The sequence below is a fragment of the Rana temporaria genome, chromosome 2 (genome assembly GCF_905171775.1).
Source record: "Rana temporaria chromosome 2, aRanTem1.1, whole genome shotgun sequence".
Lineage (NCBI taxonomy): Eukaryota > Metazoa > Chordata > Amphibia > Anura > Ranidae > Rana > Rana temporaria.
This window is the reverse complement of record NC_053490.1, coordinates 190,946,683-190,966,575: the sequence shown is the minus strand read 5'-3', so window position 1 is coordinate 190,966,575 and position 19,893 is coordinate 190,946,683. Positions and strand designations below refer to the sequence as shown.

At 42.8% G+C, this 19,893-nt stretch overlaps 1 protein-coding gene across 1 annotated transcript in view; it reads left to right on the top strand.

Moving 5' to 3' along the window:
• The first annotated feature begins 6,941 nt into the window (after nt 1-6,941).
• Nucleotides 6,942-19,893, top strand: part of SLC10A2 (solute carrier family 10 member 2) — a 29,506-nt gene continuing 16,554 nt past the window's right edge. Inside the window, exons 1-2 of the mRNA XM_040336187.1 lie at nt 6,942-7,489; nt 15,915-16,033. Of these exons, the coding sequence (XP_040192121.1) occupies nt 7,101-7,489; nt 15,915-16,033 (508 nt within the window). The 5' untranslated portion in view covers nt 6,942-7,100. The remainder of the gene's footprint in view (nt 7,490-15,914; nt 16,034-19,893) is intronic.

Genomic DNA, 19,893 nt, shown 5'->3' with positions numbered 1-19,893 from the left:
CAAATTAGTAACTGAAGTCCTACCGCACCACTGGTCAAAATTTGGGGCTCTTACGACCTATGGTTCCAGAGATACAGTGCTCCTTGCGCAACCTGTCAGAAGCTACATACAGAGCAGTCAGTTTAAATACAAGTTGTCACACTATGCTTACAGCAGACTGAGAGGATGAGCTCACACTGCCTCTCACTTCTTGTCAGAGGCACTGAGCTTAATGGACAGCTTGGAGTCTTGGACCAATGGTAAAGTACCATTAGCTCCAGCTGTCCAATAAAGATGCTGCAGTGGAGGCACGCCTCTCACTACAGTGTCATAGAAGGGGAATGTGTCTAAAAGACAAATACTCCCTTCCAGCCCAGCACTCTTAACTAGAAGGGAAAAAAGTGTATAAGATTTACCCACAATCCCATTTTTTTCTCACACAGTTAAGAGGGAGAATGAGAATCTGCTGCTGCTGAAAAGGTACTGTTATAATCAAGCTAAATCATATATTTATATGCCATATTTTATAAGATAATAATTTATTATATTTACTGGTTGGAAGTTATAACTTCAAATGTCACTCATTTGTCCGTTAAGCCACCTGCTTGAGTATAGTTTTTGGGAATATAGTAAATTACCTTAAAAACAATATATAATAATTATTTGTATATTACTTATGGTAATTAACCCCTTGCCACCCAGGTCAATTCTGACACTTCTCTCCTACATGTAAAAATCCAAATTTTTTTGCTAGAAAATTACTCAGAACCATAGGTGTGCGCAGCCTATAGCATTAGGGTGTGCACCCCAAAGCTCAAACACACATGAATGCCACCGGCTGTCACAGGGAGAAGGCTCTGGTGGTGGGAGACAGTTGATTGGGAGAATATTAAGCCTCATACACACGTCCGAGGAACTCGACGGGCGAAACACATCGTTTCGCTCGTCGAGTTCCTTGTGAAGCCGCCGAGGATCTCGGCGAGCCAAATTTTCCCATCCCTGTCGAGGAAAAAGAAGACATGCTTTCTTTTTGGCCCGACGAGATCCTCGACAATTTGCTCGTCGAAAAGTGTACACACGACCGGTTTCCTCGGCAAAAAAAAAAACCCCAGCAAGCTTCTTGCTGTTTTTTGCCGAGAAACTCGGTCGTGTGTACGAGGGCTGATGCTACACACTAAATACGAGTGTAATGTGTTTCTAATGTTAAACCTAGCCTTTAATATAATGGTGGCATTTACACTGACTCCTGGCACCCCCCCACCACCCATCTGGTGCCCACCTGGATAATGCTAATTCACATGGGGTGATTAGGGTGTGTCCAGGCACACCCGGCACACCCTGTGCACGCGCCTATGCTCAGAACCCCCAAACATTATATATATCAGCCCTCAAAATTTCCACTCGCCTACTAGCATTTGGCGAGTGGATTTAAGCTGGGGGCGAGTGATGACAGGGCTGCATGACCAATCTCCCTCCAATCTGTGCCTACACTTAGAGTCCCGATGAGATTGACGGCCGAAGAGGAAAGGTGCATGCTCAGGAAAAGTAGTCTGGTGAGCCGCGCACAGGCAGAGCAGTACACAGGTGCTCTCCTTAGAAATTCTCATTAAGCCATGGGACCTAACAGTATGACCTCTCTGAGCCTGCCCCCCTCCCCCGGGCCCCGACCAATGTAGCTGGAGAGCAGAAAGTAATGAGTGAGGTGGAGGATTGCAAAAATTACCACTCTGGTGCAGCGCTCACTGAAAGTTGCCCTGACATGAGAGCGGCAGCCTTCTAGTTTGTGCAGTTTTCTTCTCCTTGTGCTCTATGTAAGTGTCCAACAGTTTAGCCTGAGCATTTTGAACAGACTGGTCTCAATGTGTGCTGTGCGCTGTCAGTGTGCGCTGTGCTATGGTGTCAATGGCTGTGCAGTTGTGTGGATCTCGGCGCTGGATTGTACTCCCTCCCGCTGTGCTGCAGCTCCTCTCCTCTCTGCCAGCCTGAATAAAAGGGGGAAGTGGGGACATGCAAGTGTGGAGCTGCACACACAGGCTCCTGATGATGAGATGAATGGGAGAGAGAGAGAGAGAGAGAGAGAGAGGATGGATAGGAGTTGCAGAGGAGACAGCAAGAGAATGGGGAAGAGACCCAGTTCTAGTGCCCTGTCCCTCTGGTCTGCCCCCAGTGCCCTGTCCCTCTGATCTGCCCCCAGTGCCCTGTCCCTCTGGTCTGTCCCCAGTGCCCTGTCCCATTTTGTTAAAGTTGTTGTTGGTAATATTTAATTTTGTAACTTGATTCTGCATAAAACATTGTCATTCCATGAGATAATCTATGAGGGCGTGTTTACGGGTGCAATTAGGCGCAGGGCAGTGTATGAATAAGGTGGGGCAACTGGTGGCGAGTAACCCTTGAGGCCTGGCTAGTAGCTCAGGACTTGAAATTTTGAGCCCTGATATATATTGTTTTAGCAAACACCCTAGGGAATAAAATGGTGGTCATTGCAATGTTACACGGTATTTGCGCAGTAATTTTTCAATTGCATTTTTTTTGGAAAGAAACTGCTTCATGAATAAAAAACAAAAACTAAAGTTAGCCTGATTTTTTTGTATAATGTGAAAGATGATGTTACGCCAAGTAAACATATACCTAACATGACATGCTTAAAAATCTCCATAGGCGACGCTTTTAAATTTTTTACAGATTACATGTTTAGAGTTACAGAGAAGGTCTAGTGCTAGAGTTTTCTGCTCTTGCGCTAATGTTCGCAGCATATGTAACCTGTGTATATCTGGTACTAGCCAGTGCCTCACCAGCCACTCACTGCATGTCCCTGGTGTGTACCAGGCTTTAGAAAGTGTGTTTACATCAGAAGACTGGTAGACTGCCAAGAAAGTGATAGGAAAAACTCTCAGTGCCTCTATTGTGAACTTTGAACACACATTTATCCACAACACCCATTGCTACAGAGGTCAGTAAAGGTTTGTTATGAAGTACTTTTACTGCTTGTTTAGAGTATGTAAATACGTTAGTTTGCATAATCTAGGCCAGTGTTTCCCAACTCCAGTCCTCAAGGTGCCCCATCATGTCATTTCAGGATTTCCCTCAGGTGAAATGTCTGTGGTAAATACTAAAGTCCCATATACACTATCAGTTTTCCTGCAGGTTTTTCTCTTTAGATTTACCAAAACCATCTAATATGAGGTCAAACCTTAAGAGTTTCAATATGTATGCAATCAGGCCGGCCCTTGCACTACATGGTTTTGGTAAACCTGAAGAGAAAAACCTGAAGGAAAACTGATAGTGTGTATGGGGCTTAAGGCAGTGAAACTGAGCAAATCACCTGTGCACAATAATGGAAAGCCTGAAAACATGACCTGTTGGGGTGCCTTGAGGACTGTAGTTGAGAAACACTGATCTAGGCACCGGTTCACTTTATAGATAGCCATTTAAATGTGTACAACTACATTTCAGAGCATTTACATAAGCTGTAAGAAAAATTATGGAATTAACATATGTTGCCATTTTCAAGATTATACTGTTCCCTTAGCAACCTGTAAAAGACTAAAGCTGTGAAACTATTTCACAATGGATACAACTGTCATCATCTCAAATCTGGGACATTAAATTAGACCTCTCTATTGGAAAATTGGTACTATAAAAAAACATGCAGAAGATAATTCAGCAGAGAATATAACTTTACACATGGTCAGCTCTTTTAAAGCGGAAGTAAACCCACAGATTTAACCATTAACCACTGGCCGTCAAATGATGGCTGAATGGTTCGGCTCTTGTTCTGGACGGGCGTCATATGACGTCCTCGCCTTCCAGGCCCACTAGGGGGCGCTCTCCCACCGCGTCACTGGGGACCCGATGTGCGTGCCCGGCGTCCGCGATGTCTGTCGGGCACCCGCGATTGCCCAGTAACAGAGCAGGACCATGGATTTGTGTTTGTAAACACACAGATCCATGTCCTGTCAGGTAAGAGGAGTCCGATGGTGTGTCCCTTGTACAGAGGAACATCGATCAGTCTCCTCCCCTTGTGAGTCCCCCTCCCCCTACAGTTAGAATCACTCCCTAGGGAACATATTTAACCTCTTGATCGCCCCCAAGTGTTAACCCCTCCCCTGTCAGTCACATTTATACAGTAATCAATGCATTTTTATAGCACGGATCACTGTATAAGTGTGAATGGTCCCAAAATAATGTCAAAGCCGCAATATCGCAGTCATGATAAAATCGCAGATCACCGCCATTACTAGTAAAAAAAATAATAATAATAAAAATGCCATAAATCTATCCCCTATTTTGTTAGACGCTATAACTGTTGTGCAAACCAATCAATATACGCTTATTGCGATTTTTTTTTAACCAAAAATATGTAGAAGAATATATATCGGCCTAAACTGAGGAAAAAATGTGTTTAAAAAATAAATTAGATATTTATTGGATATTTATTATAGCAGAAAGTAATAAATATTGTGGTTTTTTTTTTAAACTTGTCACTCTTCTTTTGTTTATAGCGCAAGAAATAAAAACCGCAGAGGTGATCAAATACCACCAAAAGAAAGCTCTGTTTATGTGGGAAAAAATGTAATTTGGGTACAGTGTTGCATCACCGTGCAATTGTCATACAAAGTGTGACAGCGCTGAAAGCTGAAAAATGGCTTGGGCAGGAAGGGGGTGAAAGTGCTGTACCATCATGGCAGTTGAAGATCAGAGTCCAAGATGGCGGCTTCCTTGGCTGAAAAGGATAGGAGGTTTTACTTCCACTTTAAGGTTGAACCAGTTACTTTAGTGTCACAATCTCTTCTTCATCTGTAATGTTGTTTAAATGGAATGATAGTTGGGCAACTTACATTAATTGCTCTGCAACGTAAAAATAAGGAATCACATATGGAATTACAAAAGAAACTAGCATAAAGGATTTTCCAAAGCATTAGAGCAAATGTGCCAGATTCACAAAGAATTACGCCGGCGTATCAGTAGATACGTCGACGTAACCTCGAATCCAAGCCCGTCGTATGTTTAAGTGTATTCTCAAACTGAGATACACTTAAACATGCCTAAGATACGACGGCCTGCGCCGTCGCATCTTAGGGTGCAATATTTACGCTGGCGGCTAGGTGGCGATTCCATTGCGGTCTGTGTAGAATATGCAAATGAGTCGTTACGCCGATTCACGAATGTACGCTTGCCCTTCGCAGTAAATGTACGCCGTTTCCGTAAGAGATACGTGGTGTAAAGATAAACATGCCCCCTAGGTGGCGTATACAATTTTAAGTATGGCCGCCGTTCCCGCGTCGCAATTTGAAAATTTTACGTCGTTTGCGTAAGTCGTTCGTGAATGGCGCTGGACGCCATTTACGTTCACGTTGAAACCAATGACGTCCTTGCGACGTCATTTACCGCAATGCACGTCGGGAAAATTTTAGGGACGGCGCATGCGCAGTACGTTCGGCGCGGAAACGCGCCTAATTTAAATGATCCACGCCCCCTACCCGGATCATTTGAATTAGGCGGGCTTGCGCCGGGGAATTTACGCTATGCCGCCGCAACTTTACAGGCAAGTGCTTTGTGAATCAAGCACTTGCCCGTAAAAACCTGCGGCGGCGTAACATAAATGCGATACGTTACGCCGCCGCAGATCTACGTGAATCTGCCCCAATGTGTCCAAAGTATGGCCCAGGGGCCAAATCCAACCCCCCGCAAGATTGTATCCAGCATTCTGATGTAAGAGGGGACTCTGATGGTGTGACTCTGATGTAAGGGGGGGTAAGAGGACTTTCATGGGGACTCTAATGAGTTCATGTTTAATTGGAATTTCCTAACTTTGTGTTAGTGAAGTTATATTTTGTGTTAATTACAAAAAGTAAACAGGTAAAACGTATTCATTCATTTAAATTTGATTTGTTTATTTATGACACTGATTTTTTTTCAGCCCGCAGATATTTGTAACATAGATGATGTGAAAAGTTTGGAGACCCTTGGATTAGAGCAATAATGTGAAGCATGTTGGGCCAGATTCACGTAGAGCGGGCGCAGCGTAACGTAACCGGTTTACGTTACACCGCCGCAAGTTTTCCGATTTAGTGCCCGATCCAGAAAGCACTTAGCTGGAAATTTGCGGCGGTGTATCGTAAACAGGTCCGGCGCAAGGCGGCCCAATTCAAATGGGGCGGGGACCATTTAAATTAGGCGCGCTCCCGCGCGCTCCCCGTCGCAAATTTCCCAAACGTACTTTGCGCGAAATTACGACGCGCCGACGTTTTGTGAATCGCGACGTGAAAAAAAGACTTACGCCGGGAAAATTACAATTTTTTTTAAAAATTCAAAAGCGACGCGGGAAAGACAGGCATACTTTAACATGGTGGAGTACTTTTCGACGGAAATCTAACACTTGCGACGCCGTAACGACGGGAAAAATCTTCGTGGATCGCCGTAACTCCTAATTTGCATACCCGACGCTGGGTTACGACGCAAACTCCCCCCAGCGGCGGCCGCAGTACTGCATCCTAAGATCCGACAGTGTAAAACAATTACACCTGTCGGATCTTCTAGCTATCTAAGCGGAACTGATTGTATGAATCAGTCGCATAGATAGAACAACAGATACGACGGCGTATCAGGAGATACGCCGTCGTATCTGCTCTGTGAATCTGGCCCGTTGTTACTAAATATTATTTACATCATTGAGCTATAAAAATACCTCTTATATTTTATTGACAGCTTGTGTAAATGTTAAACAAAAAGTTATGGAAATATTATCATAGACAGATTCTGAATACAAAAAAATTCTAAATACGTGGAAAGAGTTTCTGGTAAAATAGCGGTTTAAAGTTTACCCATCAAAATAAACACGCCTACATTCACATAAGCAGGGGCCCATTAATAATTAAGCCACAGCTCCTGTAAATTTTTACTTTAAATATCTTTCAAGGATTCCATCACTTAACTGTCGTCTTTCTGGTTTTACTTGAAGTCATATGGAGGACTGACCTTATAAACATACATCTGTCACTTTTTACTACATTTTAAGTGAATATATAACTCTCGACATAAGATTGTTTTCAGCGTCAGATGGAATGATCGTTCGGTACATTTATATCATAGCGTAGTACATATTATATCTTAAAGTAGCCATGAATCTGTCTACATTGGACAACAGAACTTGTTCGGAAAACTCTACTATATGCAACGGTTCATCTTGCTTGATGCCTCCTGACAACTATAACAGAATACTTAGTACCGTCTTGAGTGCCTCTATCACATCACTGCTGGCACTGGTCATGTTTTCTTTGGGCTGCAGTGTGGAATTTAGGAAATTCTGGGGCCATATCAGATATCCATGGGGTATCATAGTAGGATTCCTCTGTCAGTTCGGAATCATGCCGATTGCAGGTTTTCTACTAGCAATTCTATTCAGTGTCCACCCACTTCAAGCTGTGGTGGTGCTTATCATGGGATGTTGCCCGGGAGGAACCGGCTCCAATATCTTGTCCTACTGGGTGGACGGAGACATGGATTTAAGGTAAGATAATGAACACATTTTAATCACTTGTTAACCACTTAAGGACCGGACCAATATGCTGCTAAATGACCCAAGGGGTTTTTACAATTCGGCACTGCGTCGCTTTAACAGACAATTGCGCGGTCGTGCGACGTGGCTCCCAAACAAAATTGGCGTCCTTTTTTCCCCACAAATAGAGCTTTCTTTTGGTGGTATTTGATCACCTCTGCGGTTTTTATTTTTTGCGCTATAAACAAAAATAGAGTGACAATTTTGAAAAAAATTCAATATTTTTTACTTTTTGCTATAATAAATATCCCCCAAAAACATATATAAAACATTTTTTTTTCCTCAGTTTAGGCCGATACGTATTCTTCTACCTATTTTTGTTAAAAAAAAAAAGGAAAAAGCGTTTATCGATTGGTTTGCGCAAAATTTATAGCGTTTACAAAATAGGGGATAGTTTTATTTTTTTTAATTTTTTTACTACTAATGGCGGCGATCAGCGATTTTTTTCGTGACTGCGACATTATGGCAGACACTTCGGACAATTTTGACACATTTTTGGGACCATTGTCATTTTCACAGCAAGAAATGCATTTAAATTGCATTGTTTATTGTGAAAATGACAGTTGCAGTTTGGGAGTTAACCACAGGGGGCGCTGTAGGAGTTAGGGTTCACCTAGTGTGTGTTTACAACTGTAGGGGGGTGTGGCTGTAGGTCTGACGTCATCGATCGAGTCTCCCTATAAAAGGGATCATCCCGGATCGCTCCTGAAGCCACGAAGCCACGGGAACCGCCGCATGTACGGGGGGGGGTCCTGATCGGACCCCCGACCCACGTCTAGGCAGGGACGTACAGGTACGCCAATGTGCCTGTCCATGCCATTCTGCCGACGTAAATGTGCATGCGGCGGTCCAGAAGTGGTTAATATTCAGTGAAAGGTGAATATAACTTATATTATATTTAAAAAAATATTTTTTGTTTCGTTCAAAATATGTTTATGAATCACTGCACTTATATATTATTACTAGGAAATTGCTCACAAGATTCATATTTCAGAGAATGGAATGAGGTCAGCACAGTAAAACCTTGGTTTGAGAGTAACTTGGTTTGAGAGCGTTTTGCAAGACAAGCAAAATGTTTTAACAATTTTTGCCTTGATATACAAGCGATGTCTTGATATAAGAGTAGCGTCATGTCACAACTGAGTATAAAAAAGAAGAGAGGTGCCTCTAAGTGTAGCCATATGGTTACATTTAATGAAGGTACAACATTTAGTAACTTATTGCTACACTTAGAGGTGCCTCTCTTCTCTTTTATACCCTGTAAAAAAAATGCTTTGGTATACAAGTGCTTTGGATTACAAACATGTTTCTGGAACGAATTATGCTCGCAAACCAAGGTTTTACTGTATGTCGAATTAGCTACAAATATATTTCACATAAAATAAAATAAAATGTTAAAGGGAAGTACGAGCCCCCAACCATGTCAGATAGGTGTTGGAGATTTTTAAGTTCCAAGCAGTGGCGGCTGGTGCTCAAAATTTTTGGGGGGGCGCAAACGAACAAAAAAAAAAAAACAATTGCAGCCTCACTGTGCCCATCAAATGCAGCCACTGTGCCCATCAAATGCAGCCACTGTGCTATCAATTGTCACCACTGTGCCATGCCATTAAACGCAGTCACTGTGCCATGCCATCAAACACAGCCACTGTGCCATCAATTGTCACCACTGTGCCATGCCATCAAACGCAGTCACTCTGCCATCCAGAACGCCTAATCTGTATTATTCTAACCTATTTTATTCATGAACTTTGCACTTTTATTTAGCATTACTTTTTCTCATGAATTTAGCACTTGATGCACCTTTATTCATTGGAATCACTGGCTATTTATCGCTCTGAGTCTTTGCACTCAGTTACACTTCACGCCACCATTTGGAGGCTATTACTCATTACTCATTATATATTGATTTTATTTTTTTTCCTTTGTGTTGTGGTTACATTTCCATTTATATCACCTCAGAGCCTTATTGTATGTAAATCCTGCTGGGACTTGTAGTTCTCCATCTTCTCCTGGGGCACATGGAGAAGATGGAGATTGGAGAACTACAAGTCCCAGCAGATTATACATACAATAAGGATCTGAGGTGGATGGGTGTGGATTGCATGAACCTATCAATCCCGGGGGGGGGGGGGCAGGATCGGATAACAGTGTTATCTGATCCTGCCCCCCTGGGGATTGATAGGTGCATGCAATCCACCACACCCATCCACCTCAGAGCCTTATTGTATGTAAAACCTGCTGGGACTTGTAGTTCTCCAATCTCCATCTTCTCCATGAGCCCCAGGAGAAGATGGAGAACTACAAGTCCCAGCAGTCTAACTACAATAACAGGCTCCGAGGTGGATGGGTGAACATGCAGTGCAGGATTGGCTTGATCGTCCCCAAAGTCATCAGCCCGTGCACTGCATGGGCTGATGACTTTGGGGGCGATCAAGGTATTTAATACACATGTGACGTGACACAACCCAGGCATCTATCGGCTTACCTAGCCGTTCCGCTCAGGCTGTGCACTGTAAAGTGATGTGAGCTGCCGCGTGACGTCACTTCCGTTTTTTGTCTGAAAGACGAATGGCCGGAAGTAACAATGCTCCCGCCTCCCAGCGCCCATAGAAGCACTGTCACGGGGACGGGAAGCTTATCAGCGCTTTGCAATGCGCTCAATAGGCGGGATGAAAGCCCGCAAATTAAGCGCCATACATGCAATCTAAATATTGCATTGACGTGGCGCTTCATAGGGCAATGGTGGCCGGCGCTCAAAAAAAATTAAGTAAAGGGTATTTTTTTTCCAAGTTTCTTAAAGGGGCCACTAAAAATATATATATATATATATATATATATATATATATATATATATTATTATTTTTTTTTTTTTTTTGTGCCTACAGGAGGGGGGCCGCCACTGGTTCCAAGGGTGTTTAAAATGGCTCTTGAAGTGTAGGAAAGCTTTTTAACTAACCTGAATCTGTTTTTGTGTCAACAAATTCACCATATCCTTTAGCCTCATTATTTTATGTGTTTTTGTTTCACAGCAAGAACAAAATATATTGTGAATAAAAGTAAAAATAAAAAATAAATATTCAATGAAAATAATTATATAAAATACTCCAGAGCGAACAAGTATGTGCTCAGTGAAAGAAAACTAAAAGTTAGCGCTGCTGGCACAGAAGTGGGATTCACACCTTGCCTATATGTTACACCTTTAAAGATAAAAATTGTGCTTGCGCAGTAGATTGTAAGGATTATAGCGAACAGTCTACTGCGCAGGCACAATTTTTATCTTTAAAAAAATAAATATTAACACTATCAACAGTATAAAACAACAATCAAATACTCAAAAAACACTAAATGAAATAAACAGAACTACCCTATAGATCCACATACACAAAAACACAGCCTTTTTTTTTGCAAGCAAATTTTACTTAAGCAGTTCAATGAGCAAAACTGAAAATGTTTGCTTTGGTGAAACCTCACAAATGTCTAAATCCATTTATTCTAAATCACCACACTCATCTCTAGTAGGTGTCATGAATCAGGATCATAAACACTTTTATCTGATCAACAGAGCACTAAAAAATAACAGTACAGAGTGACTTAGATATGATAAGTTACAGTAGATAAGACACTTAGATAAGTCACACTTACGCACATAGGTCATTTGGACCTGTCGTTATTGTTGAGAGACGGGTAGAACATGTTGTACAAATGACTACTAGGAATACCATAGTCTGCCATGAATGTTTCTGTTAATTTCCTTTCTTCCTGTTTTCCCTACGTAGTAATAAACATGACACCATTTCACAGCCTGATTATACAATGTGGCAAACAGATTGATTGGTTTGTAATATCTGACTGTCCAATAATGATTTAGGTAATGTTTAACCACTTAACCCTATATTGCTGGTCAAAGACCAGAGCACTTTTTGTGATTCGGCACTGCGTCGCTTTAACTGACAATTGCGCGGTCGTGCGACGTGGCTCCCAAACAAAATTGGCGTCCTTTTTTCCCCACAAATAAAGCTTTCTTTTGGTGATATTTGATCACCTCTGCGGTTTTTAGTTTTTGCGCTATAAACAAAAATAGAGCGACAATTTTGAAAAAAATTTATATTTTTTACTTTTTGCTATAATATATATCCCCAAAAATATATAAAAAAATGTTTTTTCCTCAGTTTAGGCTGATACGTATTCTTCTACATATTTTTCGTAATAAAAATCGCAATAAGCTTTTATTGATTGGTTTGCGCAAAAGTTATAGCGTTTACAAAATAGGGGGTATTTTTATGGCATTTTTATTAATATTTTTTTTTACTAGTAATGGCGGCGATCAGCGATTTTTTTCCGGTACTGCGACATTATGGCGGACACTTTTGACACATTTTTGGGACCATTGGCATTTTTATAGCGATCAGTGCTATAAAAATGCATTGGATTACTATAAAAATGACACTGGCAGTGAAGGGGTTAACACTAGGGGGCGGGGAAGGGGTTAAGTATGTTCCCTGGGTGTGTTCTAACTGTAGGGGGGTGGCCTCACTAGGGGAAATGACTGATCTTTTGTTCATACATTGTATGAACAGAAGATCAACATTGCTCTCCCTGACAGGGTTCCTCGCTTTGTAACGAGCGAGCGCGTGTGCCCGGCGGCGATCGCGCCCGCCGGGCACGTGCACGGGAGTCGGGGGCACTCGCCTCCAGGGGCACGCACGCGCCCCTAGTGGCCTGCGCGAGAGCTGATATTATATTACGTACTCTTGCGCAGGGGAGCCGACCTGCCGCCGTAAAACGAAAGGCGGCTGGTCGGCAAGTAGTTCAAGTTAAATTGAAACCTGTGGCAGCCTGACTATTAGGGGCGCACAGGCGCTGCCCCCCTACCCATGCTCCCGGCCCCCTGATCTACATGCAGGGCGCCGGACACATGTATTCCAATGGGAAGGGGGTTGTTTGTTCTTTTTGAAGCACGTGATTAGAGCCAGAGGTTTTAATAGGCTTCAAAAAACGGTGGACTCCGAGCCCACCCAGTTGTGTGACAATAGCAAATTAATATTTGCTAGTGTAACAATGATTCTCCTCCTGGCCAATCAGGGAGCAGGTCATGAGACTCGTCACCTGATTGGTCAAAAGGAGATACAATCGGATTGGATGCCAGGAGGAGGGAGGGGAAGCGAGGAAGCAGCTGGGGAGAACAGCCCGGAGAGAAGCTGATGCCGTCTGCCACCCGGAGCCCTGCTCACGAGATGGGTTAGGTGCAGGGACCCGAGCTGCTAACTGACCGACCCAGCCAACTGACACCGACCGGGGTGGGTGGATAGTTTGCCGCCCCCCCCCTCCCAAAAAAAAACACGTCAAGGAAATAGAGAACATGCTCTCTTTTTGGCTCGTCGAGTTTCTCGACAGTTTCCTCGACGAAAATGTACACACATGTTTCCTCGGCACAAAAAAAATATCTCCCAGCAAGTTTCTTGATGGTTTTTGCCGAGAAACTCGGTCGTGTGTGCGAGGCTTTATGCCGCATACATCACGAGAAAATGCAATTTTTTAAATTGCGCATCAAAAACGATCGTGTGTAGGCTCCAGAGCATTTTTCTTGACGAGAAAAATGGCCATTAAAAATATAGAACCTGCTCAATTTTTTCTCAGTTTTTTACGTCGTGAAAAATGGTCGTGTGTAGGCTTTAACGACGGGGGGAAAAATGCGCATACTCAGAAGCAAGTTATGAGAAAGAAAATTTGCATAATCAGCCCAAAGGGTGGCGCCATTCGAATGGAACTTCCCCTTTATAGTGCCGTCGTACGTGTTGTACGTCACCGCTGTGCATGGCAACCAACCAGCTCCTATCTTCAGCTTGTTCAGTTAAAGCCTAATTCCAAGTTTATTTTTACTCTAAATAGTCCTTTTGGGCCATACTGGCCCAAACAACCTATTTCTTTCTAACTAAGCCCTGATTCACACCTATGCATTGTTTCTTTATGTGTTTTCAGTTTTTCAGAAACACACTGCCGTCGATTTAACATGGTTTTCTATGGATCACGTTCAGATCTGTGCGTTTATGGACAAGGCCAAGGACCAGCAAGTTGTGTTTTTAGTCCTATAGACTTCAATGGATCAAAAACGTGTATTGAAAAACGCAACATGCACCTGAAACATGCATCAACTGCAACTTGCACAGTGGCGGCTGGTGCTCAAAATTTTTGGGGGGCGCAAACAAAAAAAAATTGCAGCCTCACTGTGCCCATCAAATGCAGCCACTGTGCCATCAATTGTCACCACTGTGCCATGCCATCAGACGCAGCCACTGTGCCATCAATTGTCACCACTGTGCCATGCCATCAGACGCAGCCACTGTGCCATCAATTGTCACCACTGTGCCATGCCATCAAACGCACGCAATGTGCCTTGCCATCAAACGCAGCCACTGTGGCATCAATTGTCACCACTGTGCCATGCCATCAAACGCAGTTACTGTGCCATCAATTGTCACCACTGTGCCATGCCATCAAACGCAGCCACTGTGCCATCAATTGTCACCACTGTGCCATGCCATCAAACGCAGTTACTGTGCCATCAATTGTCACCACTGTGCCATGCCATCAAACGCAGCCACTGTGCCATCAATTGTCATCACTGTGCTATGCTATCAAACGCAGCCACTGTGCCATCAATTATCACCACTGAGCCATGCCGTCAAACGCAGCCATTGTGCCATCAATTATCACCACTGTGCCATGCCATCAAATGCAGTCACTATGCCATCAGTTTGCACCACTGTGCCATGCCATCAAACGCAGTCACTGTGCCATGCCATCAAACGCAGCCACTGTGCCATGCCATCAAACACAGTCACTGTGCCATGCCATCAAACACAGTCACTGTGCCATCAATTGTCACTACTGTTCCATGCCATCAAACGCAGCCACTGTGCCCCTCAATTGTCGCCACTGTGCCCTTTAATTGTCAGCACTGTGCCTATTGTTGCCACTGTGAATGTCACTGTGCCCTATAATTGTAGCCACTGTGCCCATTGTCACCACTGTGCCCTTTGTCACCACTGTGCCCATTGTTGCCACTGTGCATGTCACTGTGCCCTTTAATTGATGCCACTGTGCCCTTTGTCGCCTCTGTGCTCATTGTCGCCGTTGTGCCCTGTAAAATGCACTTACCTTTCTGCTTCCATGTCCCTCGATGTACTCTGCCACCCTCGATGACGCTTCAGCCAATCAGGTTACCCATAACCAGAATCGGTGAACCTGATTGGCTGAGACGGCCGTCAGTCTTATCCAAGGGACACAGCCCCCCTACGTTCCGAGGATAAGACAATGGCTCTGATAGGCACTTCCGCACAGCCAACCAGCTGCCAATATTCAGGTATCCGGCGCCCTATGTCCGGCTATCTGAATAGACCAGTGGCAGCTGGCCACAATAACATACATTTGTGCAATGCATGAATGTATGTTATTTGCGAGAGCCGCCGGCGCTGCAGAAAGACATTCTAAATGTCTTAAAGGGCCCTTTTTTTTTTTTTTTTATGACTACAGGAAGGGGGGCGGCGCCACCTATGGACGGGCCGCCACTGAACCTGCATAGGTGTGAACCAGGCCTAATAGATAGGGTCAATGTCAGCACTGTATAAACTGTATGTAGCATCAGTGTGCAGTGAGATAGGAACTGCCCGTCTGCTGCGGGAACAAAAATAACTCGGGATGAGTGCTGCTCAGCCTTTCACAGGAAGCCTTGTATTTGTGTGAATGAATGCAGGGCTTCTTCTGATTGAATGGGGAAGATCTCTACCAAGCCAATCAGAAGAAGCCTTGTATTTACTGATGAAATACAAGGCTTCTTGTGAATGGCTGAACAGTGCTCAGTCTGACTTGTTTTTGTTCCGGCAACAGACAGCAAGTCCCCTTATTGCTTCTGGAACACAGCATTGTATACTGTATGTAGCCGATGCTTAATACAGTTTATACAGTGCTGACAGCGGTCACCACAAGTTTGTTTGGGCCAGCTTGGCCCAAAGAAACAATTTAAATTAAAAGTAAACATGGAGTTATCCTTTAAGCTTTTAAAATAAAATCTAGCAGCAGATTGGTTGTCATGAACATCTGCTCCAGATTCTAACTGCTCCAGTTTTAATAAATACCCTCAGGATGCCATAATCCTTAGCAAGTAGATTTCCATTTAATGTACTAATTTAAGTGAAAGATTCATTTTTAATCGCTGCTACAAATTACTGCATTTTGCTCTTTTTCTTGCTAAATCATTAAAAATGACACTGATATGTCAGTGGAGGAAATCCACACATATAGTTCTAATTTGGCTGTTGCCTTTTTCTAGGGTAAAAGAAGCAAGCTTTAACATATTTGTATTTGATTTTATCCACAGTTTAAGTATGACCACCTGCTCAACATTGTTTGCTCTTGGCATGATGCCTTTATGTCTCTTTTTGTACACAAAAAAATGGGTTGATACAGATTCCATCGTTATACCTTATGATACAATTGGTAAGTATATCAACCGTAACTGTACTGTTTGCTGACTGATGTACTAATAATATTAAATAAGACTGTTACTTACAGTATCTAGTTTTGGATGCTTGGCAAAGAGAGAATGTGTGGACAACACAAACCCGACCTTTGCAGTTTTGCTATTTAACCACTTCAGCCCCGGACTGGTCAATGACCGGGCCACTTTTTGCAATTCGGCACTGTGTCGCTTTAACTGACAATTGCGCGGTCGTGCGACGTGGCTCCCAAACAAAATTGGCGTCCTTTTTTTTCCCACAAATAGAGCTTTCTTTTGGTGGTATTTGATCACCTCTGCGTTTTTTATTTTTTGCGCTATAAACAAAATTAGAGCGACAATTTTGAAAAAAAATTAATATTTTTTACTTTTTGCTATAATAAATATCCCCCAAAAATATATAAAAAAAACATTTTTTTTCCCCTCAGTTTAGGCCAATACGTATTCTTCGACATATTTTTCGTTAAAAAAATCGCAAAAAACGTTTATTGATTGGTTTGTGCAAAAGTTATAGCGTCTACAAAATAGGGGATAGTTTTATGGCATTTTAATTACAATTTTTTTTTACTAGTAATGGCGGTGATCTGCGATTTTTATCGGTACTGCGACCTTATGGCAGACACATCGGACACTTTTGACACATTTTTGGGACCATTGGCATTTTTATAGCGATCAGTGCTATAAAAATTCATTAATTTCTGTAAAAATTTCACTGGCAGGGAAGGGGTTAACACTAGGGGGTGATCAAGGTGTTAATTATGTTCCCTGAGAGGGGGGGGGGTAAGACTGACATGGGGAAATAACAGATCGCTGTTCATACATTGTATGAACATACGATCAGCCATTTCTCCCCCTGAAAGAACCGGGAGCTGTGTGTTTACACACACAGCTCCCAGTTCTCGCTCTCTCTTGAGCAATCGCGGGTGCCCGGCGGTGATCGCGCCCGCCGGGCACTCTCATCGGCACCAGGGGCGAGCAGGGGGCTTGCGCGCCCCTAGTGGCCACAATGCAAAATCACGTTATATATTATATATTGCGCAGCCGAGGCGACATGCTGCCGGTGGGCGGTCGGCAAGCGGTTAAAACCCCAGATTTTCTTTAGCTATATCCTCCATACACTGCTCACATTGTAGATTCCTATTATAAATTGCTGTACACTCACTACATTGTAGATCAGGGATATGCAATTAGCGGACCTCCAGCTGTTGCAAAACTACAAGTCCCATCATGCTTCTGCCTTTCGTAGTCATGCTTGTGGCTGTCAGAGTCTTGCTGTGCCTCATGGGACTTGTAGTTCTGAAACAGCTGGAGGTCCGCTAATTGCATATCCATGTTGTAGATTGTAGCAAAGTGTCATTTCTTCAGTGTTGTCACATGAAAAAATATAATAAAATATTAACAAAAATGTGAGGGGGTGTACTGACTTTTGTGAGATACTGAATGTTATAAGGTGATTTAACACTTTAGGATTGGATGATTTCATGCTACTGTGTGGCAGTGGATTTTTTTTATCTTTATCTATATTTATTATGATTGATTACACACATATGCACATATGTTATTTGTCTTCTGATTTTTATTATTATGGTTTTATTTTTAATAGCAGAGCATCCTTTATTTACAATTTATACAGGGAAATTCCCCTATTTGATTGGAACTTTTAAGGCACTTGAATTACACAAATATATATGAGAAGTGAAGTGCATAAAAACAGAATTTATTGGTACATCAACATATAATAAGAAGAGACATGGCATATTTATTTACAATTTAGTATCTTTCATAGCATAATTTCTATTTGTATTGATGTATTTAAATAGTCACAAATATGCCACAGCAATTACCAACTCTCATTAAAGGTCTGTTTTTTGCCCTAGTGAGGCTTTTCGTTTTTCGAGATATGTTACAGGAATAGCTGTGTGCTCTGTCATTAGCACCTAGCAGCAAAATGTGAAGGGAGCACAGCAAAATGATCTTCAAGTATGATAATTTATGCATAAAGTGCAAATAATTAACCTATGCAAAATCGCCAATGCCTTCTCAGGAACAACAGAGTGGAGGCCAGTAATGCATTTACCAGTTCATACTTGACTGTTTTATCTTCGCTGACACTTTGAAACTCATTGACTCGGAATATATTATTTTAAGCTCAGTTCCTTCAAAAGTGCAGTATAATCACATAGCTCACTTACATTATCCAGGTAGTGATTTTTTGAGAGCAAAATGCAATTGACTTTGCAAAATGTTAGAAACAAATCAAGTTCAGGTGATAAATGGACTAGATAAAGGTATACATTATTACTAATGATTTACGCTAGTGGGTAGGTTAGTGGATGAGAAAAATTTAGCAGGTAAAAGGATCTCAGCATGCTTATTACTTGGCATTGTAGCATTTTACAATGTCAGATGTGTTTCTCTAGGGTTGCCTTTGAGAAAACACAAAGTGCTGAGTAGTTTAAATATAAAGATATGTGGTTCAATCAGAGTAAAATGTACAGTGGGTGCAGGTTAAAGATATATATAGGTAGATTCACAAAGAGTTAGGCCAGCTTATCAGTAGATAAGCCGACCTAACTCTGAATCTACGCCAGCGTTTGTTTAAGCGTATGCTCAAACAGAGATACGCTTAAACAAAGCTAAGATAGGACAGCTTGCGCCGTTCTATCTTAGCTTGCAATTTTTTGGATGGCCGCTAGGTGGCGCTTCCATTGCGACCGGCGTAGATTATGTAAATTAGCTTTTACGCCGATTCCCGAACGTACGCGAGCCCGCCGCAGTCGATTAACGTCGTTTCCGTAAGGCCTTAGGCGGCCTAAAGTTATTCCACCTATGAAGTGGAATAACAATGTTAAAGTATGGCCACCATTCCCGCCGCAAGGTTCGATTTTTTTACGTCGTTTGCGTAAGTCGTCCGCGAATCGGGAGTTACGTCGTTTACGTCTGCATCAAAATCAATAGGCCCGTACGGCCTACTTAGCCGCAATGCGCACTGGGAAATGTAGTCGCCCGGCGCATGCGCAGTGTCAAAATGTCAAAAAACGTGAGGTCAAGCCTCATTTCCATACAACACGCCCCCCTCCAAGTCATTTGAATTAGGCGCCCTTACGCCCGCTCGTTTGAGGCTACGCCGCCGTAGATTAGCAGGTAAGTGGTTTGAAAATCACTACTAGCCTAACTAATTTACGGCGGTGTAGCCTAAACAGGCTAGGCTAGGCCGTCCTAAAGATAAGCCTTTCTACGTGAATCTACCTAATAATGTCCCCTGATGGGACAAATTACATATAGTACCATTATCCTAGGTGCCCTGTAATGCTAGCTGTGATGTCAAACAGGGTGCTCCCCCTTGGCACATGGTCACCGACCTTGCGGCTAGAAAGTAAAAAGGAGATGTCTGCTTTACTAGCAAGTTCCCGGCATTTTCCCAAGGCAAGCACTGGCACAGAAAATTGATCAATGCCCCCCCGCTAGCAGAATAAAAAAGCACTGCGGGAGGCATTCCCCTATGGTGGAAGGAAAGAAAATCATATAATCTATGGCCTGCCTTAGTTACATTTTTAGGTTGGAAAAAAATCATGGTCATTGGGTTCAACCAAAATTATAAACCTTAGGCCGCTTTCACACTGTGCTGTGATTTGGACACAGCGCAGGCGTAGTGTGGGGGTGTGCACGCGGTTTTCCGTAGACTTTCTATTATGGCCTGTATTTTTGGCGTGTTTTCTGAAAGCGCAGCAAAAGTCCTGCATGCTGCATCTTAGGTACACTTTCAGAAAATGCGCCAAAAATGTGGGACATATTGGAAAATCCATGGAAAATCGTGGGTAATCTACACGAAAACTGTAGA